General features: G+C 35.4%; 2 protein-coding genes across 6 annotated transcripts; both read right to left on the reverse strand.

Moving 5' to 3' along the window:
* Nucleotides 1–648: 648 nt before the first annotated feature.
* LOC110786081 (cell division cycle 20.2, cofactor of APC complex) lies at nt 649–3,267 on the reverse strand. The gene is made up of 4 exons (XM_021990590.2): nt 2,908–3,267; nt 2,159–2,425; nt 1,739–2,008; nt 649–1,634 (listed from the first exon to the last, which is right to left on the reverse strand). The coding sequence occupies exons 1-4, from the start codon at nt 2,965–2,967 to the stop codon at nt 912–914; spliced, it is 1,320 nt and encodes a 439-aa protein (XP_021846282.1). The 5' UTR covers nt 2,968–3,267; the 3' UTR covers nt 649–911.
* Nucleotides 3,268–5,232: 1,965 nt separating this feature from the next.
* LOC110786083 (gluconokinase) lies at nt 5,233–10,560 on the reverse strand. Of its 5 annotated transcripts, none has more exons than XM_021990594.2 (6): nt 10,401–10,560; nt 8,697–8,933; nt 6,831–6,881; nt 6,691–6,733; nt 5,968–6,047; nt 5,233–5,885 (listed from the first exon to the last, which is right to left on the reverse strand). In XM_021990594.2, exons 2-6 carry the CDS (start codon nt 8,929–8,931, stop codon nt 5,464–5,466), a joined length of 831 nt encoding a protein of 276 aa, XP_021846286.1. In that variant the 5' UTR covers nt 8,932–8,933; nt 10,401–10,560; the 3' UTR covers nt 5,233–5,463. The 5 variants fall into 5 exon arrangements, with proteins under 5 accessions (XP_021846286.1, XP_021846287.1, XP_021846288.1 ...); XM_021990595.2 differs by having other exon boundaries at nt 8,697–8,925; nt 10,401–10,556; XM_021990596.2 differs by lacking the exon at nt 8,697–8,933 and adding an exon at nt 8,113–8,249 and having other exon boundaries at nt 10,401–10,550.
* Between the last annotated feature and the right edge of the window lie 2,756 nt (nt 10,561–13,316).

A 13,316-nucleotide genomic window follows, 5' to 3' on the forward strand; every position in this document is an offset into this window, starting at 1 on the left:
TTTTTTTCTTTTGATCTAAAGCTGAACTTTTATTGGTTTCATTATGAATTAGCATAAAGCTACTTAATTCGAACTTTTATTGGTTTCATTATGAATTAATAACTGCATAAAACTACTTAATTCGACTTGTCATAGTTTTCACTTAAAAACTACTTAAAAGAGCAAGGATTGCAATAACTTGTTAGAAAATAGCAGCAATAAAACCATTTTCCACTAAAGGGTATTGCTTTCTTTTGCTAAGATTCCAATTTTGACTAACCAAGTATGACTAAAGTTTCACTAAATTAAAAAGTTATTGAAGTATGACAAGGTAAAATTTGTATATGATAATGATTGTTATAAAAGGGCAATAATAATAGTATTATAAAAGACACGACCCGTTACTGATTTCGTGTTACTCGATAATTGGATAGTATTACAAAAGACACGACCCGTTACTGATTTCGTGTTACTCGATAATTGGATAGTATTACAAAAGACACGACCCGTTACTGATTCCGTGTTACTCGATAATTGGGCGACTGAGCAGAAAGAGGGGCGCACAACAACATTGCCACTCTCCCCTTTGTTTGGGCAAAAACAATTACAGTCAAATCAATCAAAATGCTATTATTATTACTGTAAGAAACAGGGTAGTAAAAGAACAGATAAATAAAATACTTTTGTGGTTTATTATTTAATTAACAAATTGTTGTTGAGCACAGCACTCAACACAAACTTTTTATCTACAAAAATTATGCTCAATTTACATTATATGGAATTAGATACAGCCAAATTATGTTCCTATTTACAAACAAAAGCCAATTATGTTCCTATCAGTTCACAGTTGTTTAGAGAAAATTCACAAATATACAATCTAAAAAGGTTAATCAACTAATATGATTCAGAAGGGCGAATAGATCAGCAGTTAATCACCGAATGCGATTCACGTGGGCAAATGGCTCAGGAGCAGCTTTTGGTGCAGGTTTAGCAACTTCAGGAGTACCAAACACATTCCAGAATCTCAATGTCTCATCTCCAGCAGCAGAAGCAACTGTGCAACCATCTGGGCTCTGAGCCATGAAAAGAACTCTCGATGTATGCCCAGTTAACTCAGCCATTTTCACCATTGATGGGTATTTCCACAAGGTAAGCTGATTCTCAGTAAAACCATGAGAACTCAACAACTCACGCTCATTCTTGCTCCACATAAGAGAACAAACCTGAGACCCAGTATCAACCGAGTTCAAACAAGCACCAGTATGTGTGTTCCAGAACTTGATGCATCGATCACCACCACCACCACCAGAAGCTAACAAATTACCTTGGAAGGGGCACCAAGCTAGGGCTTTTACTGCGGCGGTGTGGTCCTCGAGTCTGTGCAGATATTGAGTAGCAGAGTTTGAAGATGCCATTGATCTATCCCAAATGTGAAGGATGTTGTCATTTCCTCCACTAGCTAACTGTTGGCCTGAAGCTGACCATTTTAGTCCACAAACCTCTTGCTGGTGTCCTCTGTAAGTCTCCACTACATGGTCTCTAATCCTCACATCGTTGTTAACAATCTTTCCGTCCATTGATCCAGTGGTGAGGATGTGGTTGTTCCATGCTAGTGATCCAACTCGAGCTCGGTGTGCTCCTTTCAATGTCCTCAACTACAGGTACAACAAAACAATGAATGTCAGAATTTAACCAATAAACAATAGACTAATTGATCACTGAAAGTTCTAGATTTGGGTGTTAAGTGTTAGTGTGTTACCTGCTTGTTTGATGCCGAATCCCAGAGCTGAACTTCGGAATCGTTCAAGCCAACAGCAATGTGACGGCCATCAGGAGCCCAGTTTACACTTGTTACAGGACCTTTATCATCATCAACTGTTACCAATTCTGAAGTAGATCCAGTAGATGCATCCCAAAGGTATACTGTGGTTCCAAGAGCTATTGCAAGAACATTGCTGCTACCCCAATCCAACAAATTCAAGTAGTAGTCGTCCAATAGATCGGGGGCATCCAATGTACGCTCTGAAGTCTGCAATTACACAGTCAATATACAAAGATCAGAACAAACACAAGTTTGCAAATGGAAGAACAATTTCTGATTAGGGTTTCTTATCCTACTTTAACCAAAACAACCCAATTGATTAAAATCTCTTTAAATTGAACATATAAATGAAATTACCTGAGGGATGTGTCGGCGAGGCTTAACGGGCTTAGATTGCTGAACAGAAGCATACTCCTGGGGCATGAACTCAACTGGAGTAGGTGGCTTGTTCTTGAATGCAAGAATCCTTGTCCTGTTCATGTTGAATACCTCCCTCAGCTGTTTCTGGTAGGCCTCCTTTGAAGGTGAGCTGGAAGCTGGGTTCTCCTTACCTTTCTTCTCGGTGAGCATGTAGTGTGCGTAATCGAAATCCATTGCTGATCTGTTGGGAATAAACCTGTCCAACTGCCAAGATCAAAAGAAGAACAGTCAGACACACAAAACATTGGTAATTGTGAGTATAACAGAGAACAAGATCAATTTAGCAAGATTGCACAAATTCTCCAGAATGATTGTTGTAAATTTAATTAGGCAGATATTATAAAAACATCAATTTCATCAAATTTCAGAAGATGAATGTAAAACAATTTCATCAAATTTATCTTTCCCCTCTAAATTCTCCAGAATTGTAAATTGGAATTATGCAAAAATTATACAACATCAAGTTAATCAATTTGCTGAAGATAAATGTAAAAAGGAATTGCGTCCAAAATAAAACCCCAATCCCCTTTAGATTGAATCCCCGAAATAATTGGTTAAAAAAGCACGATAATCGAAAAGTTCAACGATAATCATAAAATCCATAATTAATCAAATCGGAAGTAAAATCAGATGCAGAAAGTATTGAAATTGAAAATTGAAGACAAATTAGGGTTTCAAAAATTTACATTTTCTTTGGAACTCTTCCTGGTAAGGCCGATTTCTTGGAATGCACTTCTAGGATTCATCTCGAAGAATTGCTGCAAAAATTATATCTAAAGAAACAAACAACAAACAGAATAACAATAACACAATAATAATATTCAAAAATTGAAGAAATTAAGCCTGCAAAAAATGGTTAGTTCGTATCGCGAGAGAAAGAGCAGCTGATTGAGTAGCGTAGAGAGAGAATTGTAAGATCGCAACGCAACCAGAGAGAGAAAGAGAGAGAGCAGATTGATTAATGGTGTAAATGAAGGTTGAATTGGGGGGTTTATATAGTTATAGCAATTATTAGGGTTTATTTTTGGAAGGGGTCCCAACGGCTATATTTTTCTTTAAGACTCGTTTGGAAATTGTTATTGTGATTTTTCTGCCAGCAAAGAGGGGTTTAAGGGTGAGATTAGTTGGTGAACGGCGCCCTGTTTGTGACTTTTAAGTCGGGTCGGATCAGATTTGTTGGGCCTAAGCTATTTTGCTAGTTTCTTTTTTCACTTTACTTTCTGACTAAAATGAGAACTAAATCATAATATTGAGAACAAAATCATAAAATGGTAGATTTGGAATATCACAAGAGATACTTATGCATTTTTTATCCCCCTAAACAAATACATAACTTATACATTGGTTAACAATTTTTTATTTTAATGTAAAAAAATTAGGATGCGGTCTTTTCACCTTAAATTTATGAACTGAAATATCTAAACAGATGGTACTTGATTGGAACTTATTGGACCTATTTATTGAACTTGACTGCAAGAGATAAAATTTGAGAGAATAAACTTATTAGACTTAATTGAATTTTATCTGAACTAATTGTGACTTAATTTTTTTTAAAGGTGAAGAGAACGCACACTTAATATAAATGATCATTTTTTCAAGGTAAATTTGACAAAAAGGACCTTTTATAACACAAATTTTGCGAGAAAGGACCTTATATAATTTTTTTTTTGTGAAAACACACCTTAAAGTAATTTTTTTTGCGAGAAAGGACTTTATATAATTTTTTTGTGAAAACACACCTTAAAGTAATTTTTTTTGCGAGAAAGGACCTAAGGGAAGTTTCCGGCATTGACTGAGCTTTTTCGACCATTGACTTGCACGTGAGCAGCACGCGTGGCTTACGTTGGTTAAAGACACTGATTTTCCCGAGTCTTGAATTTTCAAACTTGATTTTATTTCGATTTTTTTTTTCAACTTTAGGTTTTAAAGCTTAGAATTTTGGAGGAAAATTGGGTGTGATTAACAAAATAAAGCCACACGTGCTTCTCACGTGCAAGTCAATGTCCGGAAAAGCTCAGTCAATGCGGGAAATTTACTTTTGGTTGTCTTTCGCAAAAAAAATTTACATTAAGGTGTGATTTCACCCAAAAAAAAAAATATAAGGTCCTTTCTCGCAAAAAAATTTACATTAAGGTGTGATTTCACAAAAAAAAATTATATAAGGTCCTTTCTCACAAAGTTTGAGTTATAAAAGGTCATTTTTAACAAATTTGCCTTTTTTCAAAGATAATATAGATGAAACTATGAGACTTTATCTCGGGTTTTAGGATTACTTCGTATTTAATTTGGACGGAGTATTTAAGAAAGAGGATTTAGGGGGGTTTGCAACATTGTTTAGAGTTTTTTTTTTATTATCGTATTGACGTTTATTGTTTTAAGTTTTTTGGAAAACGATAAAAAAAAATAGTGTTCATCATTTTACTTTTACGTGGTACTATTAAAAAAAAATTTGGTCAACATTAGTACAACTAATTTTAAATTCATCATACAAAACCACTGTTTTAGGTTGTAAGGAGTATTATACACACTCCTTCACTCCGACTAAAGATGGTACAACTAATTGAAATTCATCATACAAAACTATTGGTTTAGGTTGGAAGGAGCATTTATAGACACTCCTTCACTCCGACTAAAGATGGTATGTGGGACGAATATCGGAATATGTGTCGTGCCTAGGTCTTGAATGGGCCCATTCTTGGAAAGGCCATTAAAATTTTACCGTGTTAAATTTTTCAAAAAATGGTCCAAACATGGCCTAAGCTCATGTGCCTTCAATTTCGCTCAATTTTATGTGTTTTATTGTACCCAGTCGTGTTGTGACGTGCTTTTTTTTCTTTCAAAAATACGGCCCAACACAACTCACGACTTAGTGCTTGCGCCATATCTTGCTTTTCCGGATCTCATACTGTGTTTTTTTAGTGTCGGGTCAGGTCGTGTCTCAGACCGGACAGGATAGATGTTCACTTGATCATTAACCACTCTAACTTTCCAGGGGAAAAACTATGAAGCAATTATCAGTAAAAACTTCACATCAATCCATATAAATTTGATTCAAGCTTAACACATTATTAGCATCTATACAACAAAGTTGGATGAACAACCACCCTGTAAAAATTTCCAATACTTCAGAATTCTTCTACTCTATTGAATCAATTCAACTTCATCATGTGCAAGATCAATAGTACTTCCCCATATGGTAGATAATCGACAATACATATGTTCATGACTGCAACTTCAATTACTTAGCTTTCTATGTTTCTTTGGACAAGTGAATCGCGTACAGTTTCCACAATGATCGCAGGATTCAATGTAGCATCAACTTGAAGTATTCCTTCAGAGGCATCAATCTCAAGTAACTGTAACTGAGACTGCAACAAAGATGGCGGCATGAAATGTTCTCCGTTAGTCAGTCTCTTATTCAGTCGATCAGCAAGTACCTCAACAGGAACATTAAGAAGAACAAACTTCACCCTGCTACCCTGTTTCTCTGTAACGTAACTTGGGTCTGACGATCTGAGAATTTCTCTGTAATTTTTACGCAAAGCTGAACATGCAAGAACTGTAATTTCCCCATCAGTTATGCGATTTTTCAACGCATTGCAAAGTACTTGAAGCCAAGGCATCCGATCTTCCTCTGAGAGTGGAATTCCTTTTCTCATCTTCTCTATTCATGAATAAACAAATTAGTGTAGAAACTTGGATTTCTTTTTTTACAGTAATGGTCCGGTTTTACATACTGTAGTTACCTTTGTTAGAATCTGGGTGAAAGTCATCTGCATCAAGAAAAGCACAGTTTGCAGCTTCAGCTAGAAGATTACCTATAGTTCTAAATTGCAAATCACAAGACATCAGTTAAGAGCTGTAGAGGTGTAACATTCATCAGCAAATGACAAACAATTCATTTGAAGATCCGTTAAGATCCTACACTCGAACCATTGAGGCAAATTATCTGCTCATTCATTCTTATATTTTCTGTTTATCCATTCTATTACAATACGAAACATGATCCAGTAATACACTAATCTTTGAAATGTCAAATATCAGTACGGAATTATATTGGTAGATAAAATTATAACTACTGTCGTGACTTGTGGTGGAAGATCATCACGGAAGTTGATATTTCTTCAGAACAGTTGGTTTCTATATTTGCAAGATTGTGGGAGAACTATGCTACTGAATCCAACAGGTAGGTTGAGGCTCATGTCTTACTTCTTGTAGTTTTTCGATACGCAAGGTCTATTCTAACTCTCCCTACTATAAATTCTATACAGAGTTCACAATAAGTTACCCACAGATGGTTCAGTAAAAACACATGGGATCTACCGATCCAGACAAATGGGAAACCAAACCAATAAAGCATAATGGGAAACCAAACATCTTTAATCCTAGGAAAATGATTATGGTGTGCACAACAGATCAATAGAATGAAGACAAATCACAAGATATCTTACAGAAGCTTAGAAACTTACGTTTTTCCAGAACCGCTAACACCCATAATCACAATAACTGCTCCTGTAGTTTCAATAAATGTTCAGCGGTCAGCCATACTTATATCGAGTAATTTTTTGGAAAAACAGAGGCAAACATGAAAATTGATAAAGACAATCACCTTGAACTACAGGTGCCATTTCTGAGAAGGATTTTGAAGAACACTGTGCCCCTGCAATCATATCGAAGTCAGGTATAAGCTAGGTAGGCAGGTTAAGCAGGACTTCGCCACTAAAAGTTCCAAACTTCTGGTGATAAGAGTCGTCCATAAAATTCCAAACTTATTCGCAAGACTCGTCCACAAAATAAATTTACTCTTCCAACACTAGAACTTGAATTTAAACTATACAATGTGATTGCATCAAATACATGAAAAAGGCCCTTGGGGTAGAACGTACAAAAGGGACTGGAAGCCTGGAAAAAACAATTTGAATTGACTATCATTTGTAATGCGGAAAGCACTGACTACTTTGATGCTTTCAGAATCCCTTCATTTACATTTAACAGAATATGCAACATAAGAGGAACTGTCCTAAGAATAAATTGATGTTTAAGGAAGAGGCAAATGTTATGTGGAGATAGTTCATGATGGCTCAATATTTAAGAACACGCTTTTCCTGGTGTAATTGGTTCTTGAGGCTATTAGGTGCAATCCAGAAAAGCTTTTCTACAATTTATTGAGATTTTCCCACACTTTTCAACTGAATCTAAGAAGCTTATTGTGTCTAAACTTTTCAATTGGGTTTGGGACATGAGGCAACCAAGAGAGGTCTCTCTAAATTTCTCTCTAAATTGGCTTATCAACAGCACATGCCTGGGTTTTGGAGACTTTTAGGGTTAATGTTTTCACCAAAATGTGTCAATATTTTCCTCCCAAGGTCTCATGCGCATGAATTTTAGCCTTCAAAATAGACAGTCTAGTCTTGCATCTTGTTGGATCAAGATGTAACAAAAAGTCTCAGACCCCACTAAGGTGACACGAGGCACTTTTTTTCTTTTCTCTTTATGGGTTGGGGGGGTGGGGCAGCTCTAGACCGCCTCTTCTAAAGAGAAAACCGGGCACCTCACGTTTCTTTTTTTTGAGGGAAAGAACGAGCGTTTATATTAAATCGAGGTCCACCAAAGTTTGAATACTTTGGGGGAAAGAGTTCATACAAATACGTTCCGTACTATTACCGGTTTCCCATCTAGCTATAGCATGAGCCACGGTATTACCCGCTCGTCTAACATGATTGCACTTAAAGGATGAAAAGGACTCACTCAACCTACTAATATCATGATATATCAGAAATATAGGTGCAGCCCCATCTGTCTTCTTGTTGATGTTGCTCACCACAATTGATGCGTCACTTTCCAGAATGATATCATGATAACCAAACCTTAGTGCTAGCTGCAAGCCATACCTTGTTGCCAGTGCCTCCGTCATTTCTACGCCCCATTCCACATCCCATCTCCTCACAGCCGCAAGCATAAGACTGCCCATGTCATCCCTTATCGCCACTCCTACAGACACTCCCCGTCCCGCCAATACGTGAGCAGCCTGAAGATGATGAGAGTGCAGCCTCCTTTCAGATTGTCATGCTACTTAAAGTGTTAGGGGGCAGGATGTAGGTTTGTGTATGGGTTAGATCTATGAGACTGTGAGTATCTTAAAATGTTTCGGTATTCTTATGATATAACGAAGATAGAATTGCTAGAACATTTCTTTCAAATTTTCACCAGCATAATATTGAAAATAAAGAGAATACCGAACTCAAGTGTGTTAGTAGAAAGAAGAATAGCAATATTCCATCCTTAAACGGCACACTGATAAATCTATTGAACTTATACCACTACAAGTAAAATACTTAAGCAGTATATCAAGTCTTTTCATTATTTTCCTTTTTCCTCATTTATGTATATCCTCCGCATTTCTTACTCAAGTAAATTCAGAACATAATGGCCTTAAGGTTACTTGCAGTTAATATTAATGAAGGTATACACAGACCTAGACGAGAGTAGTTCATAGATGAAGTAGCTCTACTGAAACATCTGGGGGACCTGCTCAATGCAACTACAGAAGTAGTACTACAGCGACTGCAGCCTGGCTCCCAGACGTTCAGTAAGGCCTTCGCTTGTCGGCACGGAAGTTTGATTGGAATGCAGACTTCATTCTTAGAGAAAGCCAACATGAGTCCATCCGCTGACATTGGCTCAAATAAGATGCTTGCAAAAGGCTGCATTTCTTGAGCAAGACACGAAAAGAGAGTTTGTCACCAAATACGGCCTTAAAGCTTAAAAGTGGCACAGGCAAAGGAAACTAGGAAGGAAAGTGAGAGTAGTCTAGAGGTAGCATTAAAAAGCAATACAAGGCCATATATAGGAAATAGGATATAGGAAATCAAATATGACACATTTAACTAACACCTTCATGAATTGCTTTCTAGAATTACTGAATTTATTCCAAAGTAAGTACTACTACTACTGAATTAGAATCCTGATCATCATTATTATTATCATTACCCCATTGCCTCAAAGAGGCTCCCGCAAGAAGCGGGGTAAGGGGGGTTGGACGTACGCAACCTTACCCCTGCAATTGCAGAGAGGTTGTTTCCAATTGACCCAAAAGCGATAACGACTAACGAGACGACAATGGGACGACCATCTTCTACTTCATGGAAAGGAAGCGAAGAGGTATGAAGAGCCATTTTGATTTAGTCCATTACATCCCGTAGCCAAAAGAACAAATGAATCTTTGGCTTCATCAGAAATGGACATATGAATTAGAATCCTGATATGCGGCAGAATTACATACAGTTTCATCTTCACCCACTAAACCACTCACCTTGAGTCCTTGACCTAGCACTGCATTACTAAATGGAAATACTCTTTGTATCCCTTGATCAAAATTAAACTAGCCCTTGCATTAACATTGCCTTGTACTCACATTCGGCATTCATATTCTCATTGAGTTACTCATGCCACACAAACTGTAAAAACATTACAGGTTGTGTGGCATTCTCTAATCCCAATAAGAATTTATCTTACTTACAACTTCCTAATCACAGGACCGGATTCTAGCTCCTATACTCCTCGTATTAGCACTAAGAGGTGTCCGATCACTCCTGCATAGACTTCAAGCCGAAATTATCGAGAATATCTCAAACCCCATTGGGTTCCCCAAAGAGATACGCTTCTAGATTTACAGCCAGCATATACCTAAATTTGTCAAGCTTCAATTTTCAGTCAAATTCAAGTTTTTTCATTAAAATTGAATCAGCTTATAAGCAGCTCAACTAATAATAATCTCCACAATCAACCAAAACATCTGGAAATTGGGAAACTTTAGGTCCCACTGCCACCAAAATCTTCAACTATTTTTTCTTACTTTACTCTAACCATTTATTGAATTAAAAGAAAATCAAGCAGCAGTCAACTAAAATGATTGAAACCCAGAACAAATTTAACTTTTAATGAACACCTAAAACAAATTATAAAGAAAATTTCATTCCATTATCTGAATTTCCCAATTCTGAACAATAAATATTGGCCAAATTCCCAGATTGTGATAACAGAAGCTAGGAAGACGCACCCCCAAAAACTGATAAGGTGATCAACCCAAAAAGATATCATATCGCAATTCACAACTACAACAAATCAAACTAGGAAAGCAAATGAAATGCGAGTAGTACAAAAGGATAGATATTTTTACCAGAATTTAAGCAAACCAAAAATGTTGAAATGGCAGGATTTCTTGGGTTTTTTCAAATTTCCAGGTCAATTGAGACTTTGAGAGAGATATTACCAACCATTTTTGTTTTTCGGGTGCATTACCTTTTACACGCTTTCTTAACGAAGGTCAAACAGTCAACGTGTAACGCATAAGCAACAAGTTTATATGATCGAAAATGATAAATACGGCCTTTATAGCCGTATCACTGACATGACATGCTTATGTGATCATGATTTAAATTGAAAACTAATGTGTAGATGTGTAGCTCGGATGATGTCCTGGTTGCTACTTTGAATAATTAAAATTCGGAATTTTTTTTCAACTCAATATTTGAATAAGATACATGTAGACCATAAAAGTGAAAAGATTCATTAAGTTCATCAACTACACATGTACATTACCTTCACCATGCAAAGTAATTTTCCTAATGTTTTAATTGTTTAATTCACGATTTCCTAATATTGTAACTCTTATTTTTATTCTAATATAGTCCGTACGAAATAAAAAGTGACATAAAAATTTAGTTGTTTTAGATTTCATGTTAACATGTATTATAAATTAACGTGCATGGATAAACAACAATTAGTGGTTGGTTAAGATGGTAGTGAGAGTTATTCTCCAAACTCGAGGTCTTGTGTTCTAACCTTATTGTATTGATTTTTGGTTGTCAATAACATCACATAACTTTGGTGAGTGGATGATGTGGCGTAAGCAGGAGAGTTCTATGTGACACATAAACATTTTTCGCAACGCCTTTTAATATATTAGTATAGATTAAAATATTTAATTTATAATATATATGTTATAGAAAAAGATAGGAAAATCTTAATATTCTAATTTGTTTCATTTTTTATATCGACTATCTTATTTACATATTTTCATAGTAAAAACTAGTGTGTGGCCCGGGCGTTGCTCCGGGTTTTACTTTTAATCGGGTTTACGTTTTCTAAAAATGTGCCTAATTTTAAAAGATTGTATTTTACATTTATATGTGAAAATAACATTGTAGCTAGTTGAGATGGTAGGAAGTGAAACTTTTAATCCATGAGGTTTGATGTTCAATCCTTGCTACATGCATGCTTTTTTGGTTGTCAATAACATAACATGATGCTTATTAATGGTGACATGACGTAATACGGAAGGAGTCTACGTGACACATATACGTTTTCACAAACGCCTTTTAATATATTAGTATAGATATTACATTGATAGTAAAAGTATTCTGATAACATATAGGCTATGTGACGCTTATATGTACCAATTAAACTCCGACACGTGAGATTAACTTGCGACCTTTATCATCACCCTTAGAAGATTAACTTTGGCTAATACAATCATCATCTTCGTCCGAACATACAACACAAACAGAAAATAAGCTGAAATTGTCAAAATTGAAAGGGTACTCCCTCCATCCTTTTAATTTGTCCCATTTGTCGTTTTAGGCTGCACTAAAATTGTCTCATTATTATCAAAGTTCATGGGACCATAACTTTACTCTCACATAAAATACAATTGGCCTATCATTTTTGTCTCTTACGCAACTGATTTTTAATATAACACTAGTATGTGGTCCGGGCAATGCCCCAGTTGCTACATTGAATAATTAAAATTTTAGATTTTTCTTAAGCTCAATATTTGACCAAAATACTTATATTCCATAGAGTGAAAAACATCAATTAAGTTCGTCAACTACACAGATACACTACGCCATTTATCATGCCAAATAATTTTTCAATTAGATAATCTTATACTCCCTCCGTCCCTTAATACTCACACCGGTTTGACCGGTGCAGAGTTTTAAGACACTTGAATTGACTTATTAATTTAATGGGTGTTAGTTGATAGTGGGGTACTTTTTATAATATAGTTAGTGGAAAATGTGTAAAAGGTGAGGAGTGGTGAGTGGGGGATGTGAATTCTTAAATGATTTTTGTAGGGAGTAGGGTTGTAGGTGGGTTAGTAGGTAAGTGTGAGAAATAATATAATATTGGTAAAAATATCCATTTATAGAAGCGGTGCAACTATTAAGGGACGGCCCGAAAAGAAAAGCGGTGCGATTATTAAGGGACGGAGGGAGTAATTTGTATAAATTTATTTTCTCGTGAAACTAAGTGCACCAAATTAATAAACACCAAATTAGATATATATGCAGTTATGAAGGACAGTCATATAGCTGAGACTTTATCATTTCTTTATGGTTGTCATAATGTTTTAATTATTATTTTTTCCAAAATAGTCCATAGAAATTAAAAATTCACATATACAAAATAGTTGTTTCAGACTTCATATTAACATTTATTTATAAATTAATGTGAAGAGATCAACCACAGTTGTGGTTGGTTAAGATGGTAATAAGAGTTATCATCCACACTTGAGGTCGCTAATGTGGAGTAATGGGGAGAGTAATACATGACACATAAATGTTTTTCACAACGCCTTTTAATATGATTAAGTATGTGATTGGAGGAGTTGTTTGGTAGAATTAAGTACGAAGTAACTTGATTTTTTTTAAATGGTTGAAATTGATACGGAGTAAGTGGCTAACATTTGTTTTTCGTGCGCGATTTATTTTTCGACAGTTATGAATTATACGACGGTTTAGGTTTTAAAGGAGCTTATAAGGTTATGTACTCTTTAGCTAGGAAATTGTAGTTGTGTTAGTTTAGAAAGCAAATGCTAAAGTATGTTGTAAATTTGTAATTTATGAGTTATGTTTTACTAAAATAAATATACGAAGTATTAAAATTTAGTAGTAGTAAAAGTAAGATATGAACAAAATAATTTCAAAAGGTTTTGAGCGTATAAGGTGTACAATAAATTTATTGTACACTAAAATAACTTAAACCCAATTTTTTCTAACTTTTACATAGTTTTTTTTATTAACTTTTATTTTAT

This window comes from Spinacia oleracea, chromosome 3 (assembly GCF_020520425.1).
Source record: "Spinacia oleracea cultivar Varoflay chromosome 3, BTI_SOV_V1, whole genome shotgun sequence".
NCBI lineage: Eukaryota > Viridiplantae > Streptophyta > Magnoliopsida > Caryophyllales > Amaranthaceae > Spinacia > Spinacia oleracea.

What these genes read in the sequence shown, in the direction of transcription:
- LOC110786081 (XM_021990590.2), bottom strand. Translation starts at nt 2,967, where the DNA reads ATGAATCCTAGAAGTGCATTCCAAGAAATCGGCCTTACCAGGAAGAGT. An exon ending in GGAAGAGTTCCAAAGAAAAT is followed by an intron (nt 2,426 to 2,907) that starts GTAAATTTTTGA and finishes TGATCTTGGCAG; the next exon opens with TTGGACAGGTTTATTCCCAA. An exon ending in CTCGCCGACACATCCCTCAG is followed by an intron (nt 2,009 to 2,158) that starts GTAATTTCATTT and finishes GTGTAATTGCAG; the next exon opens with ACTTCAGAGCGTACATTGGA.
- LOC110786083 (XM_021990594.2), bottom strand. Translation starts at nt 8,931, where the DNA reads ATGCAGCCTTTTGCAAGCATCTTATTTGAGCCAATGTCAGCGGATGGA. An exon ending in TATGAACTACTCTCGTCTAG is followed by an intron (nt 6,882 to 8,696) that starts GTCTGTGTATAC and finishes ATATGATTGCAG; the next exon opens with GGGCACAGTGTTCTTCAAAA. An exon ending in TCACCCAGATTCTAACAAAG is followed by an intron (nt 5,886 to 5,967) that starts GTAACTACAGTA and finishes ATTCATGAATAG; the next exon opens with AGAAGATGAGAAAAGGAATT.